The following is a 27086-nucleotide window of genomic DNA, read 5'->3' on the forward strand; positions in this document are numbered from 1 at the left end:
AAGGGTTGCTCATAGCATCCTCACTGTTGTACTGCAAGTATTTTTACTTGTAACTTTTCTATATTGCAGCCATTAAGGTCTCTCAAAAAATTGTAGCTACACTGTAGCAATTTAACTAGAACCCAGGAAAAGCAGTGTATGTTAGGTCAAACCTACAGTCCACTGTATCTGAATTCTTAAGGTCTGGATGCTCTGGACTGTTCCATATTCTGGGTGTTCTGGTAGCAAAACTTCATGTAATGTAAGACTGGTTTTCTTTTAAACTATGAGCAAGTCATGGTCCCATTATGGTGTTTTCTTGTTTGTAAATTTTTAGTATCGTTTGTGTTAATGAAACAAGTGAAATACTCATCCACAGAGTCCAAGGCAGACTTCTCTAATAGTAATGCTTTTCTTTGTCTTTCCAATTCAGATATGATGACAAAAATAAACAATTTGCAATACTGGTCATCCAGCTGAGTAATGTTCCAGCACTGCTGTTACAACAAGATCAAAAAGTGTAAGTGGGTGAAATAAACATACTTGATATATGTATTAGTGTTGGATCCCAGTGAGAATGAAAGTGAGATTGGCTTATGATTTTTCACACTCTTAAAAATCTACCCTTCCTGAAATGTTTCTGTACTTTCTGTGGTGACACTTATAAACTAACAAACTTGTAAACTGAAGTGAGGTGCAGTTTCTTCCTCAAAAGTCTGTATTTGATCAGAAAAGACTTGCCTGGAATTAGCACTGGCTGGTGAGGCTCTTAATTATAGCAGTGCCCCGAGCACCTGCATCAAGTGGAGGGGGAGTTTGTCCTGCTGCAGAACTCCTTGGACACCTGCACAGGGGTGACAAAATGTGCAGCTACTGCTAGACTCATTCCAAGCACAAGGTCTTTAAATTCAGCTGTGTGCTGAATAAGCTGCCAAAAATTTGATTCATGTTTGCTGTTCCTACCTACAGAAGGGTATGGGCAGTGTGACAGGTTGCACAGATGTAAACAACCATGTAAAACAGGATCCCATGATGTCTGATTACAAGATTCAGAAGGATGATGTCTGTGGCAACTCGTGCCACTTCACATCTCTGATGCTGTGACGAGATGTTCCTTTTTTCTCAGTTGACTGCTACTCCAAAGAATAGGAAAGGACAGCAGTGTCCACAGGGCTTAGGATGACTTTCACTGAGGGATTTGTGGGGGGAGCTGCACCCCTGTAGGGCAGTCCTGAGCGCAGTGCTGTTCCCACAGGAACATTCGTGTGGCTGTCCTGCCCTGCTCGGAGAGCACGAGCTGCCTGTTCCGCACGAGGCCGGTGGAAGCTTCAGACAATCTTGTGTACAATGAAGTATTTTGGGTCTCCATCTCCTACCCGGCTTTACGCCAGAAGACTTTAAGAGTCGATGTTTGCACTGTAGATAAGTCTCACCTTGAAGAATGTTTGGTGAGTATCCAGCTCTGTTTTAATAACTTTCTGTTTGTTTCCTCTTTTTGATTAAACACGATGTTACACTCTTGAGGTACAGCAATTTCTGTGAAAGCCTTCCTGATAATCTTCAGCCATGTGGTCTCTCCCCCACAGCATTCTTTGCAATGACAATTTTCATCAGGAAAAACAATTATGAGATAAATGTTTTGTAACAGAGCTACCTTGTCAGACCACAGCTATTTCTCCTTCATGATTTGATGTCAAACTCTAACTAGTTTTTTTCCTTTTGGAAACATTTTTGGTATTGTAATTGAGAACCAATTCCTTTGGTCTGGTTGTGTACTAAATGTAATGCATTAAAAAATGACAAAGCAGATGAAGAGAAATGGGATATACAAAACTAAAACATCTGGGTTTGGGCAGTGATTTTTGTCAGCCTTGCAAATTTCTTGAAAGGGAGTCATCCTCTCCTGTTCCTTTCTCTTTTTCTTTGAAGCTCTGGCTGTAATTTCTCCCTGCTGCAGTAGCACTGTTCATACTTCTGGATTCTTGTACACTGGAGCTGTAGTGGAACACTTGCTACTTAGATTGGAAGCCCTTGGCAATGCTAAAAATAATTAACATAAAGCATTACTAGTGGTGTTGAAATGGGATAAACAGGCAATTTTTCTTTTTGTCAAATTTGCCAAAATCAAACAGTCTTGGATTTTCACTCTGATTTCTTATGACTGCTGTGGTAGTTGTTCATTTTAGTATTACACTAAAACTGTGTTTTTGCTCTCAACAGGGTGGAGCACAAATTAGCCTTGCTGAAATATGTAGATCCGGAGAGAAATCAACCCGTTGGTATAACCTCCTTAGTTATAAATATCAGCAGAAGCAAAACAGGAAAAGTAAACAAGGAAACAGCCACTCTGAAGTACCCTGCACTGAAAAAACAGTAAGAACAACTGCTTAAACTGAACAAATCTCTTCTAAACAGGACTAGCAAGAGGGTTTGTGTGGCTGTTAGAATAGAGGAGTAGTGAAGGCTGGTGTGTTTATATTTACTGCTTGAACACGTCGTTAAGTGCAGCAAAATAATTAACATGTTGATTCCAGATGTGCCCTTGTCCTGGGCTAAGTACTTACTGAAATCTGCTGCTCAGGAAGCTGAGGATGTGGTATGTGGTGTGGTTAAGTGATGTGTGAGCTCCAGCCTTTTCTGCCCACCAGGCAGTTCCCACTGCTGCCATGAACTTGCTGGGCAAGTCAAGGTAGAGTTTGCAGATGCAGGGCACAGAAGGGGCTCAGCCTGGAGCTGCACACCTGCACACGCTGGGGGAGCTGGGCCAGCTGTGCTCATGGGGCTGCACTGAGCTCTGTGTGTGCAGCAGGGCTGGGGGCTGCTCTGGGGCTGTTCTCACCACAGAGGCTGGGCACTGCAGTCTGTCAGAGTCATTTCTTCACAAGAAGCCTCTTGATTTCCTCAGGACTCTGTCTCAGCACTCTTAGAGCAGACAGCTGTTGAACTGGAAGCTGTGGAGAAGAAACTGGAGGAAAGCAGAAGCACTTTAACTAGTGGAGAGAGCTGGTAGGTTGCATCCCACCATCTTGTTGTGGAGTAATCAGAGCATTTGTGTGCTGAGGAAGGAGCAGATGATACTGAGCTGTGGGAGGCTGCTTCTTTCTCTGTTTTGGTGAAAAATCCTGTTTCTTCTGTTCTGGAGGTTGTGCTTAGAAAATGAGAACAAAGCTGATAAATGTTGAAAATTGTCAGTAGCACCATGCTAATTTTATTATTTGTACAGTCTTCTATGGATGTCCTGAAAACTCCGCTCTGTGGTGCAAGGCTTTGCTTGAATTTTACTGTGGCTGTTCTTTAAATGGTTCAGATTCAGATTTCCTTAAAGAAGTCCAACATTTGAAACAGAAAGCAAGCCTGACCAATGGGATTGATGGAGAGGCCTGCTGTGAGTTCAAAGGAGCTGAAAAGGGTGTTAAAACAATGCTTCAGTTTTGTCCAGTATCACTAAGATTAATGGCATCCTGAGAGCTCCCCTCAAGATGCTCTTGCCTTAAGCTCAGACCACGTGGATGAACCCTCATCGTGCTTCTTTTGAAGCCAGATCAGGATGAAGTTTTTGGCAGTAATGTGGTTTTCTGGTGCAGCTTCTCTCCTTTCTAAGCCTGTTGTTTGTGTAATCTTAGTGGCTGCAGGGCCTGCCAGGTACACCTGGCTGCCTTGGGGACGTGTTTCTGTCCAGCAGCTTACAGGAGGTACCTCCTGCTCCAGCACCACAGTATTGTGCACAACAGGCCAGTTCAATAACAAAGCTGTTCCTTTCAGGCAAGATGAAGAGGTTCCTGACCTGGAAGAACAGGATGAGATCAGTGAAAATGAAGCAGAGGAGGAGGAAGAATTCTGTGCTGGAAAATTGCTGTGGGAAACAGAAGAAAGTCTGAATTCCCAGCTGCACACAGAGATAGCAGTGAAGGTACAGTCAAGGGCCTTTGGAACAGAAAGATGTGTTAAGCTTCCCATTGCTCAGCTGACTGGGTTGTTACTGAGCTGAGCAAGGCTACAACAATTACTTGAAAGTTCACCATTGATGATTAAATGTTTATCTACCTGAAATCTTTGCAAATAACTCTGTGACCATTTTGTCCCACAGTTAGTACAGCACTGTTTCATGCCTTCTTTTTGCTGCTCATGAAAACTCTTTTCATTAATGTGACAGTGGTTTTGGCCTTGTTTAATTTTGAATGTAGCAGTAGTCAAACGGGTGTGTTGTACACAGCTCTCTGTACATCGATTTGGATCTTTGCTGCAGATGCACAACGAGTAAGATAATGGTCTTTAAAATCATACCTGCTTTCTGTGGGATTGCCAGGTAACAGTGATGTGTGATCCACAGGCAATGCCCATTGGAATCAATTGTGTTGTACAGCAATCAGTGGATGCAGAGCCCTTAGGGAGCAATCCACTTAATGCAGCAGAGCTCCTGGAGCGATGTGTCAGGACACCCTGCACAAGAAGGGCTAAACAGTGTCTGGGTTTGAATGTAACAAGTGCACACGTGGCACAGGTTAGACACGTGTTAGACAGCCCTGGGGGTGTGTCCTGGGCACATGGAAAGCTGGCATTGACTGCACTGTGTGTCTTTCAGGTGGATAAGGAGACCAACACAGAGAGCCTTGCACAGTCCTCGACTGTAGTTCGTCCAAAAGACAAAAGAGCAGCAAATCCACCCCAAACTCAGTTTGTCAGGGGTAGCACCATCATCCGCTCTAAAACATTTTCCCCAGGACCGCAGAGTCAGTACGTGTGTCGGGTAAGGAAAATGAAACCCTGAGCTTGTAAGTGCTTGTTTTCACTCAGTCTGAATTTCTCACAGAAACCAAACAGTGTTTTCTTCTCTCCACCTGTGACTTCAGAATTTGCTCTGTCCTCACCTCCTGGACAGTATCTTCCCTTAGAACTTAACAGTATTAAGCACAAATTTATCAGATCTGTATGTGCATGTATATTTGTGGTACATGCAGCTTGTTGAGATGCCCAAACTGACCTGGAAGGGCTGCTGTAAGACAGTGATGAATACACTGCATATTAAACAGTTCCTGCTGCTTGAAGTGTTCTGTGCTAACTCAGTTAGCTCTGTCCACCTGACTTTAGATGAGGTGAACATAAAACCTTGATAGAAATGGAAAGGTAAGTACTTGATAATAGCAGAAAAAAAACTGTGGAAACCTGAAAGTCACCAGGGTGCTTTGTCTGAAGGTAACTGAACAGGCCATGTGTTGAGTCAGATGTCACTTCCCCTGCTTTGAAATGTTTGTTCACAATTATGTCCTGAATTGAGGGTCAGAATAAACTATAAATATCTCATCTTTTAAGTGGAATTGGCAAACAAGCAAGCACTGTCTTTTACCACGCATGACCTGTCCCAAGTGGGCAAACTCTTACTACAGCTGAGCCAGATTTGCTGTGTAGGTTCTCCCTGGTTCAGAGGCAGGTGCTCCCAGAGAAACAAACCCTACTCACTCTGCAGCAGTGGCCTTGAGTGGTACAGGTGCCATGTCCCAGTACACACAGATCCCAGTGCCTGTTCCCCTCCTGCCCCAGCTTTGAGAAGGGACATGTGAAGGGAATTAAACCCTGCTTGAGCTGAGCTCTTTGTAAGGGTCTACAGACAACCACAAAACAAGGCAGGCTGTGTGTAACATGGCAGCTCTTCAGCTGATAAACCCAGGGCTAGAGCTTTCAGTTAAACCTGCCTCTTCCATCACTAGATTAAAGTACAGGTTATAGAAAAATGCAGATTAGAGAAAACAGAAATCTCCAATAAAATAGTCCCATGTTTTACATATGCTAGGAAAGAGTAATAAGATGATGATGATGATGATTATTAGTAGTAGTATTATTATTGCTACTTACAGCTTATTTTTCTGGGCTGTTTTGCCCAGCCTAGTTACTTGCACAGGAGAAGAGCAGTGGGGTTGAGTCCCATATCATAGCCTAACTTGGTGTCTCTCTTTGCTCACAGCCTATTCCCAAAAAGGGACAGAGTTCAAGGCTTGTGGCAGGATCTGGCTGTGCCGAGTGCATGTTCTGTGCTCAGACTGGGGTGACAGCTGTCTGCCTTTCACAAAACTTCGTAGTTCTGCTTACAACAACCTCTGCTCTGGCTCATTGTGTGTGTGTGTGCACTGCTTGTATTGCTTTCATGACAAATTTGTGGTTTTCACCTTGCTTTTCAGCTGAATCGCAGTGATAGTGACAGTTCCACACTATCCAAAAAGCCCCCTTTCGTTCGGAATGCGATGGAGAGACGAAGTGTCAGAGTGAAACGGGTAACAACATCACCACTTCTTTTCCTCTAACACAGACACAGAAAACTGTTTTAAAGGAAAAGTTTGCAAACATAAATCAGTTGCCACGTGCTTTCGTTCACAACCTTTTCTTTGTGTGCGAGAAGTCTCTCAAGGATTCTTTGAAATACCAGATTATGACAGGAACGTTTAAGTTGGAACTCATTTAAAACAATTAATTGAGGAAGTTGGTTCCTGGTATTTCCATCTTGTCAGAGAAGTAGCACGAACAGTTTTACTGTGTTTATTGTTGTGAGATTCTTAAGTATTTATAATAAATTTGAGATGGAAAAGAAGATGAGGAGAACAGTGTCTCAGATGCTCAGGTGACCCCGTTGTAGTGATGCCATGGCACACAATAAACCCCTGTGCCCATTGTGATGGCAGTCACTAAAATTCCCCCAGGATACCGACACTGAACTCCTAAGGAGATAGTTTTCTTGGGACAGCTTGTGTTTAAAACTAGCAGAAGGCAATATGTTACTGGAAAAAGCAATCACAGGTGTTTCTTCAGCACTGTGAATTCATCTGAAGATGAGACACTAAACTTAGGAGGAAGGTGTGCAAGCAAGACTTGTTTGATTTGGAGAAGCTGCCAAGGAAGAACTTGGGTGGAAGCACAGAAATCAAAACACTTAGCTGTAAGACTTCCTTGAGTTCGTGGTATCTGTCTCGAGACAGACTTGAAAGCAGGATCAATAGAGATGGTTTGTGTGAAGAGAAGCTTTGGAAGGATGGGTCTCATGATGTGTTGGCACTGTCTGGGTGGAGTGGTTGGGAAGTTCTCCTCAGTGTGTTCATACACCCCTTCTTTTCCAGCCTTCAGTCAAGTCCTTCGGCACAGAGCGCCTGATCCGCACCTCCCTGGACCTGGAGCTGGACCTGCAGGCTTCAAAAACCTGGCACGACCAGCTGGTTCAGGAGATCTCAGTGCTGAGGGAACTGAAGGAACAGCTTGAACAAGCTCAAAGTCAGGGTGAAAAAGAGTTGCCGCAGTGGGTGAAGGACGATGAGAGGTTTCGACTGCTGCTGAGGCTTGTGGAGAAACGAGTAAGTAATACCTGCCTTGGGGTTTCATTCCACTTGTTGGAGTGAATGGGATTTTGGAAATGGGGGACTTCAGACAGTAAATGAAACCTCAGCACTGTTAGTCACTCTTGTCTGCCATGGCTCCATCAAGCTGTTAGTCCTGAGCCCTTGCATTCACCAGCACAGGGATTTGCTACCCTAGCAGAGGTGCAAATACAAGATGTCACAAATGCCATCTGTTCCGCCAAGTGTGTCCCCTCAGTCTGCAGGAGGTGTGGTGTGTGCTGGTTGGCACTTACCTTACTCTACATCACACCCTCCCCCATGTACAGGGCTCCTTCTCGGCTTCTGGGATTTGTCAGGCACCTCTGCTGGCACCAGGCACAGACCGAGGAGGGAACTGGTGTGAGGTGCTCTTTGGGGTGCTGTGTTCTTGTGTGTGCTGTTCTTCTGCCTTGAAAGATATATCAAGGAGATATAAAGAGTACTGACAGAAGCCATTGTTCTTACCATGGGCTGGAAGGAGACCTTACAAAAAGCTCTCTCCATTAGAATGGTTAGTTGACAAGCTTCAGTTCAGCTTCTGTGGCTTGTGACTTCCAGGGTCAACAGTTTCCAAACCCTTCAGACCTGCAGCTGAAATACTGCTGTGTTTGGAGATCAGTTAGGGTAAGATAATTCCTCCTGGAAACACAAACGATGCTTCTCCATTATTCATTTAGGTGCAAAATCCAGAACACAAATGTGAGCTCAAGGCTGATAAAATGATGAGAGCTGCTGCCAAGGATGTCCACAGGCTGCGAGGGCAGAGTCGGAAGGAACCTCTGGAAGTACAGTCATTCAGGTAATTACAGGTAAAGGGGAGGAAAAATTGACTGCCACCATGATTTTTCTGTTGATGACTGAGATGCTGATGAGGAAGACTAATCTCTGCAAAGTAGTTAACTGTTCTGCTTAAACAAGAAATTCCGTATTTTCATATCGAAGTATAAAGGCTGAGTCAGGGAAATTGGTTGCAGCACTGCACATGATCAAAGCAACCACCATTCTCCAAATCATTTCCCACCTAGCAACAAATTCTTTAGCACAGAAGCCGCTCTTTGCTTCCCTAAGTAACAGACCCAGAAAGGAAAAAGCCCTGAGCCTTTCTGAAATGGCTTTTGGTAAGGTCGGTGTTGTAGGTTTAACTCATGTCTGATAAGTAAATAAAAGGTGCAGGTTGTAAGAGGATGTACATCTGCTCGTTGTGGGGACAGCTGGTGGGATAAATTCTCATGTGGATGATGGGCATTTCTGGCAGGATTTCTGTTGCGTTAACAACTGATAATCTTTTTTCAGAGAGAAAATGGCATTTTTCACACGGCCAAGAATAAACATCCCAACACTCTCTGCGGATGATGTGTGATCACCATAAAGTATTTGCTTTCTGGACAATTCTACAAATGCAGATTGGGTTTTGAAGTTATTTATGTGGTATTACGAAGGTACCAAGGCATTTGTATATTAGAGCTTTTGTCAGTATGTGGATGTTTTGAAGATTTTTAGGTTAAAGTTATATCATCACAGAAACCAGCATTAAAGTGACAAGATTGTATAGTTTGTATATTTAGGAATGTATTTTTGGGAAATAGACTTTTAAATAAGAACAAATGCAGCGTAAGGTGCTGTTATTCTTAAATAATGCTGTTTAGACTTTTTGTACAGCTCTACCTTTTAGAGGTTTTACTGCAATAAAATAAATTTGAAGGAACCTCACCCCTACCTTCTATGATGTTCTGCATTGGACTCTCCTCTGAGTGATGTATTTTGTACCCTGTGGGGAATGCTGGGAGCCAGCTGGGACTCCCAAGTGCTGTGAATGAATTCTCTGTGAGCTGTGAAGCGTTTGTGTTTCCTGCCAGGTCATAAAAGTAGGTGTGAAGTTCAGAATACTTGCACTTTTAACATTTGTACTGCAGCTCATGTCTGTAATGGGTCTGTTAAGGTAACGTGGGGAGCCCGTTGAAACCACTGCTGTGGGAGGAGGGCTGCAGGTTTAAAGTCCATTTTAGGTTTTTCCAATAAAGTGACCTTTCTGGACAAAGCTGCCTTCTTGCTTTTTGTCTTGTGTGACTCTTCTCATCCCCTGGCACCTAAACTGGGGTTCTTCTCTGTCACCAGCTAGAAGCATACAGCTTTTCACATGTCTTGTCACATGAGATGCTGTAATTGACACATTTCATACAATCATGGAATATCCTGAGCTGGAAGAGACCCACAAGGACCATTCAGTCCAGCCCCTGGCCCTGCACACACACCCCAACAATCCCACCCTCTGCATCCCTGGGAGCCGTGTCCAAACGCTCCTGGAGCTCTGGCAGCCTCGGGGCCGGGACCATTCCCTGGGGAGCCTGGGCAGTGCCCAGCACCCTCTGGGGGAAGAACCTTTCCCTGATATCCAACCTAAATCCCCCTGACACAGCTCCAGCCGCTCCCTGGGTCCTGTCACTTGCTGGTTTTCCTCCCTGCCTGAACGTTCCCTGCCCATTTTGTACCCACCTGCTGGGGACAGGACACGTGTCACCCGTGAAAATGCTGGGTGGTGACACAACGAAGGGTTGGGGACGATGTGGGTCTGCCCTTCTCTTCCCTTTTTCCCATCCCTTTCCTTCCCTCTTCCCCTTGCTGCGCTTTGTCCTATGTTGCCCTCTCCTTCCTTTTCCTCCTTTTCCTCTTTTTCCCCCTTTTCCCTTCTCTTTTCCCTCTCCTGGTCGCAGTCGGCGTTCCCGTCCCGCTGAAGCTGTGGGTGCCAGCCGCGGGGCCCCGTTCCCCGGGCAGCATTCCCGCCTGGAGCGCTCCAGCCCCGCCTGGGTCCTCCCCGCCGCCCGGGGGCGCTGCCGCCGTGGCCGCGCCGCTCCAGCCGCCTTCCGGTTCCCGCGGCGCCAGTCCCGGTTCCGGCCGCCGAGGATGGAGGCGCGCGTGGCGCAGTCCGCGGCGAGGCTGGCGCGGCAGGTGCGGGGCGGGGCGGGACAGCCGGGCACGGTAGGGCACGGTATGGCACGGTATGGCACGGCACGGCACGGGCCGGGACAGCCGCGGCGCTCCGCGGGGCGCAGGTGGCGGGCGAGCCCCGGGAGCACTCCCCCGGTACCGAAGCCCTCGCAGTGCCCGGAGCCGCGGGCGGGTCGCTGGGCCCCGCGAGAGCGGAGGGTCTGTCTGGGAGGGGAAGGCGGAGAGCCGGCAGGGCTGAAGCGCTTCCTGGGCTGCTCGCGTCTCTCCCGGGACTGAGGGCAGAGCTGCAGCGCTGCCTCGTCTCACACCCCGGGCATGAGGGCGGATCGTGAGAGCGTTCCGCACAAGCTTCCCGGAAAAGTCAGTGGGAACCGGCCCCACACGGGCTGGTGGTACCGCCCCGTTCCTCGTGCTGTGGCTTCTTCTGGCCGGGCAGGGATCACCCGGCGAGGCCATGGGCGGCAGCAGCGCCGGCTCCGGGGGCCCGAGAGCCCAGAGCAGCCTCCTCTGCGGCTGGCACCCTGGCCTCCTCGAACAGGCTTATTGCAGCCATAAAGCGCTTAGGCTTGGGAAAAGATGGTGACAACCCTCTCCTTTTTCAGTGACAATAGTAATAAAAGATAAAACTGCCAGGTCTGTCCTAGTCAGTGACCAGTATTGACAGTAGAGTGCAGAGGCAGCTTCGGGAAAGCTTTGACTCTTCCAGGTTCACTTCTCATACATTGCCCCAGGAACATTCAGCTGAGAGGTTCTGGACATTTGGTTTTTGGGTTTTTGCCTGACATACTTGTGTGCTCTCGAGCAACTTTTCAGTGTGCTTTCTGCTCACAAATAGGACAGGCACTGAGATAATAAATCTAGCTGTTGAATCTCTGCAGCTCCTTCTTGCCTTTGATTTTCCCTTTCTCCCTTGTTGCTGCTATTAGAGGAAGGACATCTCAGGTATTCTGGCAAGGTGGTTCTCTCTTTGCTGTCACTACTGTTTGGTCTTTAGTCCATGAGCAGATTCCAGGCACTCACAGCAAAGCAGGAGGGACGGTGTTCAGCTCTGACTCCGGGAGGCTGCAGGAGGCCATGCAGAATTACTGAGCCTCACTCTGCCTGTCAGTCCCAGCCACATGCTCACTGTTTCCAGCTGCAGCATGCCCTGGAGCCTGTGGGGAGCCAGCCTGCAGGAAAATAACCCAACAAAAGAGCAAGCAGTGTGTGCTCAGCCGGCTCAGCAGGGCTTGGCAGAGTAGGAGTAGAGATAAAACCAAGAAGGAGGCAAGGAGGGGAAGGAAAAGAGGTGTTGTTCTGCTCCCTTTGCCATGCTTTCTCAGGCCATTTTCCCTCCTTGATGATTTTTTCTTTTAAGCATGATGGAGAAGAGCTCTGTCATATTAAAGCCCAGAGACAGAAGCCTGTGCAAGTTCCATGTTACCTACCTACTCAAGCAGGCTTCTTGGAAGACAGTCTTATGTGCTAAGGGAAGGTGTAAGGATGATTTTGGTCCTCTTGAAAAAGCTGTAGTTTTTTTGTATTCACAGGTGAGGGGAAGATTACTAGTACTCAGCTGACCAAAGAGCCCTTGGAGATGTCAGCATGGCCTCATGTCACTCCCACAGCTTCTCATGAGGTGGTCATCAGGTATGACCCTTTACTGACAAGTTGTGCTAGACAGTGCAGGTGGAATAAACCGGGGGGTGACACTTCATCACCTGAACAGCAGGTTTTTCCTCCCTTTTCTCAGTCAGAGATGTATTGGCATTGTCTCACTTCCTCACTTGCATGGTACCATGAGAGAGGCGTTACAAGGCTTATCTGTAGTTTTGTAGAGTAGTTTCTTTTTTAGAAAGAATGTAGAATTTATAATATCCTTTGAATAGAATTCACGGATCTTTACTAGAGAATTAGCTTTTTCACAGGCTGCTGTGATAAGGGGCATTTATGATGTAAGCATCTAAAGACCTTTTTTCCAGGCAAGCTCAGCAACATGGTTATGGGAGTGGGGGTCACAGAATCATAGCATACCTCAAGTTGGAAGGGACCCATGGATCATCTGGTCCACCTCCCCACTCCTCACAGGACTACCTAAAACTAAACCATATTGTTAAGAGCATATTCCAGATGCTCCTTGAACTCTTGACAGATTTGATGCCACAACCACTTCCCAGGAGAGCCTGTTCCAGTGCACCAGCACCCTCCCAGTGAAGAACCTTTCTGAACCAATGTGAACTTCCCCTGACACAGCTTCATTTCATTTCCCTGTCTCCTGTCACTGGTCACCAGAGAGAGGAGAGTGCTGAGCGATGTTCCCTGAACAGGGGTGCTCCGATGTTCCCTGAACAGGAGTGCTGAGCGATGTTCCCTGAACAGGGGTGCTGAAAGCTGTACTCAGCTGTGTGGCTCTCCCAGCCCAGCTGTTGGGATCTCAACCCCATCAGTTTTGGAACCCAGTGTAAGCATTGCTGAGTTCAGGCTTTTCTGCTGGGTCATTTTGAATGAAAACTTAATTTCATCTGTATAAGTGTTGATGAGCACAAAAAAAGGGAGACTGAAATGACACAAGCAACACTGGGGTCAACAGGCAGCTGGGCCACCATGGTGAAACCTTTTCCTCTCAGTTCACACTTGAGTAGCAACATAAGGACTGCTGCTGGAACTTTCTGAAGAAGAGGAGCACTAAACAGGATGGACAAATGTGACAGTCTGGGGTGACACGTTGGGCTTGGTCACATCTGAAATGAGACCATCCCAAATGCTTCCAGGTGCCAGTGCTGTGAATTTGCTGTTTTGGTGCAGTCATGGGAAAAAAGTAGATGAAGCTTGCTGAACTGTGGCATTGTTTTAGAGTTCTTTACCTCCTGGCCAAATCCAAGTGATTACAGTGCTAGTTGTCACCCTGCATTCGGGTGGGAAAAGCTGTTTGGGCCAGATGTCTGCCCGGGGTCCATGATTTCTGGGCACCGTGGTTCTGGATTCTGACCATGCACACAGATAAACCTCTTTCCTTGTCCTCACTTGTAGTGTAGCAGTATGGAAAGAAGCTCCAGTAGGATACCGGTCATCTCACCTCCTGTTAGTATGCCCTTGGGTGGCCAGAGGTGTGTGTGATTATGGAGGAAAATCCAACTCAAATTCCTCTTCTGTAAAGCTTGCCAGTGGTACTGAAGTATCCCAGTGGTATAGCTTTGGGGGAATTTTTTAATGCAGGAGGAATACTTGTGAGCTGCTTGTTGTCTTGGACATGCAGGGATTTTAGTTTCAAAAGCAGAACATGATCTTCTGGTTCTGGAGAACGTTTGCCTTTGATGAAGAACTCTCCTTGGGGGCCTGTCCTGAAGCTGGTGACTTCACTAGAGGGGAGATAATACTGTGTGAGCACAGAATTTACAGATTATGTGATCTTAGGGATAGAAGATACTTTTGCCCTTATTTTCAAAGCACATTCTAGGCTTGGGGGCTTGAGTTACGTATGTCACTGCTCTGATGTTTGTAACAATAATGGTCATTGAAATTGACAGTGACACAGCTGTGAAAACACAGTTAAATCTCTTGTGCTGTTTTTTAACTTGAGGTACAGAAGACTTTTCAAATGGGTCTATAAATTATGTGAAATGCTACCAGGTCAGGCCAGGAAGAAAAGTTGAAAGTAAACAAATCTATTTGCTGTTGCTTATATGGGGGAAGGTTTGTGTATGTTTGTAAATGAGGGGAAAAACTCTGATTTTTGTGATACCTGCCTTGGGTTTTGAAAAGAAAAGCTGAAATGGGACTATTTGAAGTGAGTTGCTAATAAGGTACAGCTGTGATGTTCAATGAATTTAGTTATCTAAATGCCAAACCAGAGGATTTGATACAGGTTTCATTATTTTTCTCAAAGTCCTGTTTCTTCACATTTGAACCACAGGAAGCAGCATTGTGTTCTCCTGTAGCAGAGGAGACCTTGAGGCTGTAACAGAAGTGTGCCATAAACTGAAGCACAACTGAAGAATGACCTCAAAAGTACTGATTTTTAGCTTGGCCCACAAATAGGCCAATCTTCAGATTGTTTTGCCTCAGACTAGGTTTTTCAGCATGTGCAGTTAGTTACAGCAGCGTTCCTGGGAGCTGTTGTTCAGGTGGACATACAAGACCAAGAGATTCAATGGCCCAGTTTTTTTCCTAATTAAATAGTCTGATTGTTTGAGGAGCACCAAAGTAAATGAGCCCTTTTTGATAAGGTTTGGTGGCCTACAATAATAGCCTGAGCTGTGTCCTGCTGTGGAAGTGCTGGCAGAGGAGAGCCTGGATGAGGGAGCCGAGGGGGTGGTGAGCCAGGGTGGGCAGTGCTCACTGCCTCCCTCCATAGCAGCACCAAGTCCCTCAAACCTTCAGTAGCCCCAGGATTCTGTGTCAGAGCCAGCTTTGTGGCTCAGAGCACAAAGCCTGTTATGGGGGAGGACAAGAGATGGACGACAGAAATGAAAGTTCAGCTATTTGGTTTCTTTAGGGCGTGAGGTGAGGAAGATTCCTGCTTCTTACAGCAGCTTCCAACCGTTTTGCTGCTGACGCATTTGTCTGAGTTGGGGCTGTGAAGTCTGGAGGGCCCTGGGGAAGTTTGTTTGGAACATAGAGGCCCTCCTGAAATTCCCAAGTGCTCCTGAATGTGTTGTTTCAGTTTTAAGGGAGAAGTCATACATTTCCTTCCTGGGCAGGGCAGCAAAGGTTGTGTGGCCAGGTGAGTGCACCCTGCAGAAACGCCCCTGTGAAGCAGCACACTGTACTTCTGGTATGCCTGTCTCTAGGTGGGGTTTGAGCTTGTTGGGGTTGTGTGAGTGGTTGTGGTTTCCTCCTCTGAAAGAGAAACTGTGGCCTGTGAGATAGTGAAACAGGCTTTAAGAAATTTCGAGTCAAATCATTTGATATGTTCATTAGATTAGAAAAGCTGGAGAAAGTGCTTATTTGGGGAATATCTTTTAATAGCATGACCTGTTGTCTTTCTTGTACTTCTGTCTTAGTGACTTTATTTTCTCACTGCCTTTTTAAAAGAATGTTTCAGAATCCCTGTTTTCCACACAAGTAGAAACAACCTTTGAATGTTAATTGTTTGGAATTATTCAACTTACATGTCACTGCTGTTACCTTTACAAGGCAGACTAGCACTGTGCCCAAGATCTTGCAGCTCCTCACTTGCTGTCCCCTCTCCAGGAATTACTGTGTGACAACTCAATTTGCTTTTCAGGAAAACGAGATCAAGTTTTTAACTGCAGAAATTGAGCGTCTGAAGAACTTTGGGTGCTTGGGAGTCTCCCCGAGTTTGGAAGGGTTGCGAGACGAAAACGCAAAACTCAAGTACCGGTTAAACTTCCTTAAGAAGGTAAATGAATAAAAAATTATTGTTGTACAATGGTTTTTGTTCTCATTAGGACAAGCTAAATAAATGGTGTGAGTTTGTTACAGCTACTGATGTGTGACAGCATGCTCACTCTGCATTCTGACACCTTAATTGGTGGCACACCAGATATTTCTTGTTTCCTTAAACAGAAACCTATTTTAGGGAAAATGTTAGTAGGTCAATAAGCCCACATGGTCATGTCTTGGGCACTGTTGTACCAGATGGCCCAGCTGAGGTCTGTCCCAGGCTCAGCCACACAGGTGTGAGGAGTAATGCAGCCCTGCAGTCAGGGGAAGGTTTGTGCTGGGAGGTTCAGCAGGAGAATCATGTGTTTTTTATGTTATATATGCTGCTCCTGTGCCTGGAGGTGTCAGCCAAATCTGTCAGCTGTGCTTTGCCAGGCAGCCAAGGAGAAAAGTGGGATGTAACAGCTCCTCAGATGTTGTGAATTTAGCCTTCTGGATTTTGGTGGTTTTCTTTTTCAGAGCCTTCAAGAGGAAAGAAGTAAATCAACTAAAAGCATGATTAATATCAACAGCTGTCTCCAGGAGATCTTTGGAGCTGCCATTCAGGCTGCCTACCCAGACTTAGAAAACCCTCCTCTGGTGGTGACACCAAGTCAGCAGCCGAAATTTGGGGACTACCAGTGTAACAGTGCCATGGGCATATCACAGGTAAATGATGTAAACAATCTCGACAAAGAAGCAAAAATGGGGATGTTGTCTGTTGGAAACTAAAGGATAGACAGCACAGTGAGAGTTGCAATACTGGACTTGTTCTGGGCTTGCTGCAGGTGCCTGGGTTGAGAATTGAGTGAGTATTTAATGGCATTTTAAGGGAAGCATTGGCCTTTACAGAGCTGGCCTTTAAACCTCTGTTCAGATGCCTGGTATGAGAGAGTTAATGTGTGTGACACAGAAAAACTGCTCGGTTCGTGGGATCTAAATCAAATCAGGATTTAAGTGCTGCATCGATTTACTAATGATGTGCAATTAACTACCAATTAGTGAGTTGTATGTTTGGAACTGAAAACAGCAAAACAATAAATCACAATTCTGGAGAATTTCAAAATGTTGAGAAACACCTGCATATCTCTAACTACTCTTCTCTAGTGCCAGGAAAGTGTAATATCCCCACATTCATTTGTGTGCACACACCCTCTTCTCACAGGGCAGCTGACAAACGGGCATCTCCAGCTTCCCCTCCTGGTTTGCACCTCCCGTTGCTGTGGGTGCATTAAAGGCTACTGAGGTTTGCTTTTCTTGCTATTTTTAAGCCTTTACCATCTCGTTAAGGATCCTGTGTATGACAGATTAAACAGAAAGCTGAAACTTTAGTACCTCTGTACCCCTTCGGCTCAGTCGTTTGTTTAACATCTCTTGTTAATTCTGTGGATACAAGGATTTCGACCAAAGAGGACCCAGACAGGATCAGAGACACTTCAGCAGTTGCTCAGCCTGTGGGCTGAGATTGTGCTGAAGTAAAACCAGGAGGTGTGGGAGAAAGAAGGTAGTGGGTTCTAGCTTAGGTGCTGAAATGCATAAACTTTCAATGCACTGATGCCCTTGGGTGACTAGGTAGACTTCGTAATTGTAGATCTTTTATCTGGCAATCTCAACAGAAGCAACTCCTTTTTTTTTCATGTCCTGTTGTCATTTCACCTTTGTTAACCCATTAGACTGGCAGTTTTGACACAGAGCTTGCACCGCCATGCATGGAACTCTGCTGTCCCAGGCTGTCCCGGTCCAACGAGCGTGACTCGGGCAGCATGGATACGAGACGTGCCAGCCAGCAGGCTCTGGGCTGCAGTGCCAGGCGGAAACAGCCCTCACAGATCCTGTGTCTCCCCTCGGTCTCATTAGCATATTGTGACTGTGGTGCCGCCCTGGGTGACTGCACTGACACGGGATTCAGGGCGCTGCCACTTCTCTGACCGCCGCGTTACCCCAATTAAGTCGCGGTTGGGATTCTCCAGTAGTCCAGGCTTCCCTGTGTCAACGTGATTCACGTAACTCTGTGTCTGAACGGTTCTCTTCCAGCCAGGGTTTCGAGTTCCAGGTCGTCAGCAGTGGTGGTGAATAAGGGTTCCTAGTGCTGGGCTTGGCTGTGGAGTTTGTTCCCTGGGCAGGAAGGCTGTGCACTGGGCTGGAGCTTGGCTGTGCTCACACAGGCAGTGTGTCAGCACGGTGGAGCCAGGGGATGAGAGCAGCAACTTGGGGACTTTCTTTCAGCCTGTTTTAGGGGCTTGGCTGTGGTGCAGGTCTTCCCAGGGTGTCCCCTGGGCAGAGCTGGAACAGGGGTCAGGGTCACTGGGACTGCCATCAGAGTGGGAAGTGCCTTGCCTGGGGCAGCACTGGTACGTGCCAGGCAGCAGCCTCTCACTGCAGCTCGCTGATGTGGAAAGGACCCTCACAAATGCCTATTGTTTTCCTCGGAGCTCATTAGCATATTAATGCCTGGGGTTTCAGCCAGGAGCCTTGCTTGCTCCTTAGAGTAATAGGAGTGTGGTAACTGTTTCTGGAATGGTTCAGATAACACATCTATAATCTGGTGTAACATGCCCATAATCTGGGTCTGCATTTATTTTCCCATAGTGTACACTTTGAGTAGCATTAAAGGCTACTGAGGTTTGCTTTTCTTGCTATTTTTAAGCCTTTACCATCTCGTTGAGGATCCTGTGTATGACAGGTTAAACAGAAAGCTGAAACTTTAGTAGAAATACATTTTACAGCAAACTGCAAGTTAGCAAACACCAGCAGTAGTGTAAATTCTGAGTTGACAAAGAGGTACACGATCTTTGTGGCCTCAGTGGGATTGTTTTCAAACACATCACAATAATACCGGAAAATCATGTGCTCAGAAACAAATACTTGTGGGTGCTTTTATAGAATGTGAATGTCATGTTTTGCAAGGGGTGGGTTGGGCTAGCTCACAGAATCCTCCTAAAGGACGTTTTTGTAAGGTTTGCAAAAAGCTACGTGAGAATATGCCTTGGGAATGGACAGGGAAGTTGTGTAGTTGCACTAGGTGATCTTCAAAGGTCTGTTCCAACCCAAACCACTCTGATGCTATCATTGTGTGTAAACTTGTGTCCTGTTCTTTGAGTTCCTCACAGTGGGCCATTCATGTCTCTAGGGAAAAGGAGAGCTACTTCAACAGCAGTTTTTCTGATGCTCTTTGAAGAAAATTGGGTAGTGCTGGGATTATCTTTGTTTGCTTGGGTTGTTGGATTTTATTTATTTATTCACTTACTAATCTGTTTGCTTATTTATTTATTAAGCTCAAGAGTAAGACAGGACTGAAGGCAGTTTGCTTTGCTTGTGTTTAATCATAAATAAACAGACCTGCTCTCAGACCACACTCAGCATCTGCTGGAGGCACTACTCAGAACTTAAGATGTGAATGTGGTAGAGCTGAGGACATCCATGAGACTGATCAACAGGACTGTGCAGCAGTGAAGGACTGTGTTGATTTTTAAAGGGTTTGTCCCTCTCACTAGCTTAGAAAAATACAGATTTGCCAAACCAATTAACAGGCTTTGAAAAATAGCCTGGGAGATCTTTTTCTGACATAGGGACTGCTCTGAGTGGAAGGAGGTGAACGTGTTGGGTCTAGTCAGGTTTGTGCTGTGGAGAACTGATCTAATCTATAAAATTTGCTAGCCATGTTTCTCTTTGTGTGTGTCTCTGTATTATGAAGCTGAAGGACCATGAGGATCTTTCAGTGCCTCAGTACCTGTGCTCTCTGTTTTGCTGTCCAGAATGTTTCAGAGGATTGAATTTTACTTGATCTTGTTGTTTTCCAGATACTGCTCAAAACCAGGGAACAGAAGGTTATACCACGAGAAATCGCGGAGAAAATAGCAAAAAATATTCCTGCCAATGAATGCATTGAGAAGGTCGAAATTGCTGGTCCTGGTGAGATAGTTTTATTTTACACACTATATTTTAAAGCAAAAAGGGCAATTTTATAGTGAGAGGGATGCTGAGTTGAGTTCTGCTGCTTTGTGATTTAAAACGGCACTTACAAGGTGAATTAGCTTCTTCTGTCTTGGTGAGCTTTGTAGCACTCAGACTTGTGCAGCAGCAGCAAATATACTTCTATATTAGAATTGGCAGGTATGATCCTGAGCCCTTTAATTAGCAATTTTTCCACTGATCCTTAAGGGACCAGCTTTTCCTCTTTCAATATTGGTGATGGGAATCAAGCCACAGGCATGAAATCACAGCAAAAATCAACAGCCCTTCTCACTGTTGCTTGCATGGTGAGACCTTGTCATCTCAGAACTGAGAGGCTGGAGTAGCATGGAGGCTATTAATTGCTGCACCTGTTTTGTCCCTGTGACCCAGGGAAAAGCACAAGGACTTATATTACTTAGGGCTTCAGCATAAACACAAAAATCCCATGGCGCAGCCCTTCTAGGGCTAGGGCTTGTTCATTGGCTCTGTGAAGCAGAAGTAAGACAGTGTCATACCATGAGCACGAATTATCCTGTGTGAAACCTGTATGTTTTAGGATATTAATTTTTTAAGAAAGATCAAGCAGGATTTGATTTTGTATTCTGGAAACCAAATTATTTATTTTCTCATAAAAAATTGTTTTATAAATCCACTGTTGAGTGACAGTGTACAAAAAGGAGTTATGTCAATGGCGTAGCTTGCAGCATCTGACTGCTGCAGTAAAGGCTGTAGTGGTGTGAACAGACTCTTCTAAACTGGGAACAGAAATTGTCTTCTAGTGACAGTTTTGTTGTCCTGTGACTGAAAAATGTTCTGTCAAGCTGACTTCATGTGCTCTTGTGCTTGATGCTTGAAAACAGAAATCCAGGGGGGAAAGAAGCAAAAAATGGTTTGAGGCGCTTCTGCAGCCCCAGCACTCATTGCTGTTTTATTCCTGCAAAGGTTTTATCAATGTCCACTTGAGAAAGGATTTTGTGTCGAAGCAGCTGAGCAGTTTATTGATCAGTGGAGTTCAACCACCAGCTATTGGCAAAAGGAAAAAGGTACATCAGTAAGCACACAGCCATCCTGCTACAGGGGAAATGTTCGGGACTGCAGGTAGCTTTGAAATTCCCCCCTGAAGTGATGTGCTGAGCAGATGTCTGTGTCAGCGGGTTGTTAGAGCAGTTGTGGGATGTGGCTTAGGAACTGGGGACCATGGGGCAGGGCACCTGTACTTGGTGTGGTCTCTGGCGGGTGAGGGATTTGGTGAGGACTCCCTAGGGGTGGGTGTTGTGCCCAAGTCAGTCTGGAAGTGATCTCTGACCCTCGGCTGGGCTGCAGCAAATCCCAGGCTGAAGCCTCTGATGTTCCCTGCTGAGGGTCAGCAGAGGTGATCCTCATTCCCCCTGCTCCCCCAACAAAACCCAGATCAAACACATGAGGTGTGGTAATGACCTTTTATTCATGTGTTCCTTTGGTGCCATGTCCAAGGTGGTGGTGGATTTTTCCTCCCCCAACATTGCAAAGGAGATGCACGTTGGCCACCTGCGCTCTACCATCATCGGGGAGAGCATGTGCCGGCTCTTCGAGTTCGCAGGTTATGATGTTCTGAGGTGAGACTCAGTGCCTGGGTGTGATGGACTTGTGGGCTGTTTGTGCAGTCCCTGTCTCTCTGTTCTGGTCTATATTGGACTTGGTTTATAAGCACATAGCAAATAACCCTTTATATGTAGTAGATAACTAAGCTGAGCAAGTGTAGCAGGGTTAGGAATCAAGGTGGGCAGCAGCTTCAGTGCAGTGAAATTGGGGGAGCTTGCCTGGCCTGGGTTTCTGGTATTATATGTGGTTTTTTTAGAATATATATTTTTAAAATGCGTGTATCTTAAAGCATATGTTTAAGAGATGATTATTGTCCTCTTCAATTGCTCCAAGGTTGAACCATTTAGGAGATTGGGGCACCCAGTTTGGAATGCTCATTGCTCACCTCCAGGACAAATTTCCGGATTACTTAACTGTTTCTCCTCCCATTGGGGACCTCCAAGCTTTTTACAAGGTATGTGTAGCAGATAAGTGTGATGTTTATGTCAGCATCTGGAAAGCAGGTTGAGGAGCTTTACAAATTGCAACATAGTTTTGGAGAAATGAAAGAATCAAATCACTGTTAGTAGATTATTGCAATAACCAGCCAGGGGGTGATGGATTGTGATATCTGGTATTGAACTGTCTGTATGGGGCATGGTCAAAGGGCTGTGTAAGCATGCAGCCTTCCTGTTTTGAGATGAGCATGCTTGGAGAACCTGTTAGGAGTGGTGGTTTGTTTCAGGGGAGAAAGCAGTGCTTGTCCATGTGTTTCCCTGTAGGAATCCAAGCGGAGGTTTGACACAGAGGAGGAGTTCAAGAAGCGAGCCTACCAATGTGTGGTGCTGCTGCAGAGCAAAAACCCTGACTTCATTAAAGCCTGGAATCTTATCTGTGACGTGTCACGCAGAGGTGACTTTGCCACATCTGGAATCATGTCTCAGCCATAGAACAGTGTGGCTTTCCTCTCTTTATGCCTGAGCACACCCTTCTGTTTTCTCTTGAAAATCACTGCCACGCTGCTAAGAGAAGCTGAAAGCAAAAAGCCAGTACAACCAAAGTACTGGGCTGTCTTAAGTGGAGACTTTCAGCTGAATCTTTTGTCTCTTGAGTCCTAGTCTGACAGCTTGACCAAGAGATGGATAATGCCTTTTGGGCCTTGCTGTACCCACTGGTAAAACATTTGCCACTGGTTTCCACTGTGTGCCTTTAATGTAAGTACTTTGTTCTGTTTCCCTCAAGAATTCCAGAAAATCTACAACTGTTTGGACATCACAATCATAGAGAGAGGAGAATCCTTCTACCATGAGATGATGAAAGACATTGTGAAAGAATTTGAAGATAAAGGTGAGGCTTTTGGTCTCAGGTCAGTTGTTCTGCAGCTGTGAGGATGAGCATGGTAACCTCAATCCTATTCAGCAAGGCTTAGGGCTGATGCTTTCCAAGTTGCATGTTCCCCACCTTTGCTTTTTTTCTCAGCTGCGTTTCCTAAGTGGATCTTTTGTGGCTTTTCCTTATTCCAGAAAGCCTGAATCTTTCTTGCTGACATCAAAAGCAGTTTGTCTGTGATATCTGTAGGCAGTAACACAGGGTACTACTAGAATTATTGTATCCTGAGTAAATAGTCAAGGAGCAATGTATGACAGACTTCCTGGTCTTAGTGTTGTGACTGTGTGGGAACTTTGAGAAATCTCTGTGAAGACAGTGGGGATTTTTGGATCATGTTGACTTTGAAACTCGCAAGAAGCCAACTGCAGCATAAAAAGTCTCTGGTTTTCTTTGTTCCTGTCCAGATTTGGCAGTTCTTGAGTCTCACCATCTGAAGTGTTCTGACTGTCTCACCTCAGAAAGACTCCCTGCAAAGTCCTCATTTTATCTCCATAGAGTTTCTGTTGCCTTTAATGCCATATTTTGTGGTGGGCTTGTGACTGTACAGGTAGATCTGGATGCCAGTGATGGGAGTTTTTGAATTAGGCCTTTTCTGGTAAGGCCGCATTTGTGCAGATCTGCTTCCTTGTGTGTCGTTCCGGAAGCGCTGTACAGAATGGGACTTGGCTGGTTCACAAGGGAGTTCTCATATAGGTTTTTTCATATTTTTGATTATGTGAGTGTATGGCCTGTTCCTCCTGATAGCAGCAGGGAAGGGAAGTGTTGCTGCTGGCCCAGAAACCTCCTTATTGTGATCCAACACAGAATGTTTTTCATTGCTTTTGTAGGATTTGTCCAGGTTGATGATGGGCGGAAGGTCGTGTTCGTCCCGGGTTTCCCTGTCCCGCTGACTATCATGAAATCTGACGGAGGTTACACGTATGACACATCAGACCTGGCTGCTCTGAAGCACAGGCTGTGTGAAGAGAAGGGTGATATCCTTATCTACGTTGTTGATAGTGGCCAGGTGAGTATGCCACCCTCTGCTGTAACTGGTGGTGCAGGTCATCACAAAGTGTGTGAAATGATGGATGCAGCAGTAGCACAGGTAGAAAACCACAGGGTCTTAAGTGTGATTGGCATATTTACTCCTTATCTGAGCAGTGATGGGAATTAGCTAGTTGCTGCTTCTGTAAAGCTGGAAAACTCTTCTAAAGGTTGAACTTTTTGAAGTGGAATTTGTTGTGGAGCTGGAAACATTTTAATTCTTATTGTGAGAGCATCGTTGTGAATAGAATAAACTAGGAAGAAACTGCACCTGGAGGAGTGGGTTGAGAACCAGTTGTTGGTGTTTATTCCTTGCAGTCTGTGCATTTCCAAACAGTGTTTGCAGCTGGACAGATGATTGGCTGGTATGATCCCAAAGTCACCAGAGTGGCCCATGCTGCCTTTGGAGTGGTGCTGGGAGAAGACAAGTAAGTGTCTGGGTGTAGTTTTTCCTCTATATGTGCCTTGGAGAGAAAGTCTGAGTGAATGCAGGACATTTGCTCTCATTTGTTGACAAGTATGTACGTGGCACACCAAAAAAACCCCAAAAGAAAGTACTGCATCCTGTGCTGTTACCTGTAACTGATTCATTTTGTTCAGTGTCATTGTCCTTGACCCACACAGTCACTGGTGCACGTTCTCTCTCAGGCCTGGCTTCTGCTGCCTGACATTTGGGCTGGTGGAAGCTAATGTGGTACTGGGAGATGGCAGTGGTAAAGGCCACGATTTCCATTACTTTCTACCTGCTTCATGGTAGATGAAACAAAAGTTGGGAAAAGTCTGGCACAGGTATTGTGTCCTGCTTAATACCTGGAACTGGACAGTTCTGACTGTTGAATCCTTCCTGGCCGTTCCTGCTGACCACACTGTGGGTGTTCTCTCAGTTTTGTAGCTCTCTGTGTGATTGCAGTTTCTCCAATACGGAGGGCTTTGCCATGTGCTTTTTTCATAAGCTTACTGGGCACTAGGCAGAGGGTGGAAGTGTTTTGCCTCTTAGGCAGGTGGTCATTTTGGCTGTGTGTTTTCAGGAAGAAGTTCAAAACTCGTTCAGGGGACACAGTGCGTCTCATAGACCTGCTGGAGGAAGGGCTGAAACGAGCCATGGACAAGCTGAAAGACAAGGAACGGGACAAGGTAGTTGTGAGAAATTGCTTGTCTTTGCTGAGAACTTCCCAGGTGTGTTCACAGACTTTCGGTCTCTGCATTGCCTAGTGAGATTTCTGTCTGTCTTGCTTCCTGATGGCCTGCAGAGAACTGGACAGTGTGGGACATGGAATGTAACAGAAGGACCAAACTCTGTCCAAGCACAGTGTGAGGCAGTGGAATTGGGAAATGCAGTGTAAGGTGAAAGTGAAAAGTCCCTTTTTAAACAGAAACACAAGGAAGCACAGGAAAAAAAAATCACCTTGAAAACTCCAGAGTGCTCATAGGAGTCAGGCACAAAGTGCTTTGCCCAGCTGCCACTGTTCCAGCAGAGAGGGGTTTGCAAATGTTTGGACTGTCCAAAATGCTCCGTAAGGGTAGGAGGACTGGACATTTGTTACGTGTACATGCAGTTTGTAAGAAGCAGGAGCACAGCACATCACACCTGGCAAGTTGTGGGGCACAGAGGTCCTGTGGGCTGTCAGAAGAGGGAGTCAGCCCTAACCTGAGCAGGGCTGTGGTGCCAGTGGATTGCAGGAGAAGCGAGGGGTGGGTGTGGGGTTGTCTGGTGCCCTGAAGCAGAGAGGTGTGTGTGAACTGAGAGACCAGGGCTGTGTGTTGTGCTTTGTTCTTCCTCCTGACTGCTGCCTGTTTGGAAATTGCACCAGGTGCTGACGCCAGAAGAGCTGAAAGCTGCCCAGACGTCGGTGGCTTTTGGATGCATTAAATATGCAGATCTGTCCCACAACAGACTGAACGATTACGTGTTCTCCTTCGACAAGATGCTGGATGACCGAGGGAACACCGCTGCCTATTTGCTCTATGCCTTCACACGGATCAGGTGTGTGGGGTGCAGGGAGCTGCTGGAGTTGGTGCTGGTGCTCTCTGCACCTGTGTCACAAAGGGACCTGTGGGCAAAGGGGTGACAGTCGCATCTGTGCTGTTGGGGGTGTTTGGTAAGAGAAGCCAGCTACACTGGTATGCACCACAGACAAGATTTTATTTGTCATTGCACACAATGTGTCCAGTGCCACCTGAAATGGCTCCTCTGTGTGACACACAGCCTGGGAGGGGAACTGTGGGAGTTTCTGGTAATCAGAGGATTTAGGTGGTTAGAAAAGGGTGCCATCTGTGTTCCAGCTGCTGCTCAGCTCAGGTATTGCCACACCCCACAGTTTTTCTGGCACCCTGAGCCCTGGTTTGCTTGGCAGCATCATCTGTCCTTAATGATGCAGGTGCCCACAGCCCATCCCTCCTTGTTTCTCTGTAGTGCCCTGCTGCACCTCCCTGAGGGCATCCCCAGGGCTGACTGTTCTCTTTGGCCTGGTCAACCAGGACTGGGCAAGGGAGACCAGGCTGGCCCTGGACAGGCTGGGCAGTGGGACCCTCACAAGCAGACTCTGTTTTGGACCATCCCAGGGCTATTGCTCGCCTGGCCAATATCGATGAGCAGATGCTGCGGAAGGCAGCCAGGGAGGAGGTGCTTATCCTTGATCATGAGAAGGAGTGGAAACTGGGCAAGTGCATCCTGAGGTTTCCTGAGATCCTGCAGAAGATCCTGGAGGACTTGTTATTGCACACACTCTGTGACTACCTGTATGAGCTGGCCACCACCTTCACTGAGTTCTACGACAGCTGCTACTGCGTTGAGAAGGACAGGCAGACCGGTGAGTGTTGGCCATGGGGTGCTGGGTGTGCCTGTGTCACAGCCTGTGGTGCAGGCACTCTCCGGGGTGTTGGAAGGGCTGTTGTCATTCTACTGTGTCCATGTGAGAGGATTGACACAGACTGGCAGAGCCTATGTTGTCACTGAGCTGGAAGATTGAGTAGAGTTGGAAGCAGCCAGGCACCTAGAAACAGGAGGGCTGGTCAGTCTGCCTAGCTTGGGGAGAGCAGGAAGGGCTCCATGTGCCAGTCCAGGGCCAGGCTGTGGGTGGAGGGGCCTCCCCTGTGGAAGGTACTGTTTTTCTGAGCAGCTACTCCAGCTCCTCTGTCTGTGTTTTCCAGGCCAGATTGTGAAGGTGAACATGTGGAGGCTGCTGCTGTGCGAAGCCACTGCCACCGTCATGGCCAAAGGATTCGACATCCTGGGGATTAAGCCCGTGCAGAGGATGTAGCAGTTCCCTGTGGAATGACAATAAAGGGACTAAACAACTGGAGTTGTCTCTGTCTGTTGGAGAGGGGTTGTGGTACGAGAAAATAAAGAATAGAGGGGGAGGAAGGAGTGCAAAGGAGAGAAAAGGAGTGTGGCTTCAGCAGGTGCAAGTGCAAAGGCAGATGAGTGGCTGTGCACACAGCTCAGAGCAATTCTCGGTGCAGGAGCCAAAGCCCATGAACTCAGAACACCCAAGGGTACCTGCAGGAAAC

At 46.6% G+C, this 27086-nt stretch overlaps 3 protein-coding genes across 9 annotated transcripts in view; 2 read left to right on the top strand and 1 right to left on the bottom strand.

The window, feature by feature from the left end:
- WWC1 (WW and C2 domain containing 1) overlaps positions 1–9375 on the top strand; it is a 66922-nt gene extending 57547 nt beyond the window's left edge. For all 4 annotated transcript variants that reach the window (XM_069028623.1, XM_069028625.1, XM_069028624.1 and 1 more), the window contains exons 14-23: positions 413–499; positions 1235–1427; positions 2200–2352; positions 2885–2985; positions 3742–3889; positions 4562–4726; positions 6153–6245; positions 7083–7313; positions 8015–8136; positions 8631–9375. In XM_069028623.1, the coding sequence (XP_068884724.1) occupies positions 413–499; positions 1235–1427; positions 2200–2352; positions 2885–2985; positions 3742–3889; positions 4562–4726; positions 6153–6245; positions 7083–7313; positions 8015–8136; positions 8631–8697 (1360 nt within the window). In that variant the 3' untranslated portion in view covers positions 8698–9375. The remainder of the gene's footprint in view (positions 1–412; positions 500–1234; positions 1428–2199; positions 2353–2884; positions 2986–3741; positions 3890–4561; positions 4727–6152; positions 6246–7082; positions 7314–8014; positions 8137–8630) is intronic.
- An 837-nt stretch (positions 9376–10212) lies between these two features.
- RARS1 (arginyl-tRNA synthetase 1) lies at positions 10213–26874 on the top strand. 2 transcript variants are annotated; one of them, XM_069028634.1, is made up of 16 exons: positions 10214–10283; positions 11813–11912; positions 15490–15624; positions 16128–16316; positions 19448–19559; positions 20544–20644; positions 21075–21196; positions 21516–21636; positions 21944–22073; positions 22404–22508; positions 23378–23556; positions 23895–24004; positions 24605–24710; positions 25388–25560; positions 26139–26386; positions 26727–26874. In XM_069028634.1, the coding sequence occupies exons 4-16, from the start codon at positions 16164–16166 to the stop codon at positions 26834–26836; spliced, it is 1770 nt and encodes a 589-aa protein (XP_068884735.1). In that variant the 5' UTR covers positions 10214–10283; positions 11813–11912; positions 15490–15624; positions 16128–16163; the 3' UTR covers positions 26837–26874. The 2 variants fall into 2 exon arrangements, with proteins under 2 accessions (XP_068884734.1, XP_068884735.1); XM_069028633.1 differs by lacking the exon at positions 11813–11912 and having other exon boundaries at positions 10213–10283.
- The window catches only part of LOC138117945 (rho GTPase-activating protein 7-like), a 49314-nt gene continuing 48984 nt past the window's right edge, over positions 26757–27086 (bottom strand). For all 3 annotated transcript variants that reach the window (XM_069028630.1, XM_069028629.1, XM_069028628.1), the window contains exon 12: positions 26757–26843. The gene's annotated coding sequence lies outside the window, so the exon portion shown is untranslated. The remainder of the gene's footprint in view (positions 26844–27086) is intronic.

The sequence above is a fragment of the Aphelocoma coerulescens genome, chromosome 13 (genome assembly GCF_041296385.1).
Source record: "Aphelocoma coerulescens isolate FSJ_1873_10779 chromosome 13, UR_Acoe_1.0, whole genome shotgun sequence".
Lineage (NCBI taxonomy): Eukaryota > Metazoa > Chordata > Aves > Passeriformes > Corvidae > Aphelocoma > Aphelocoma coerulescens.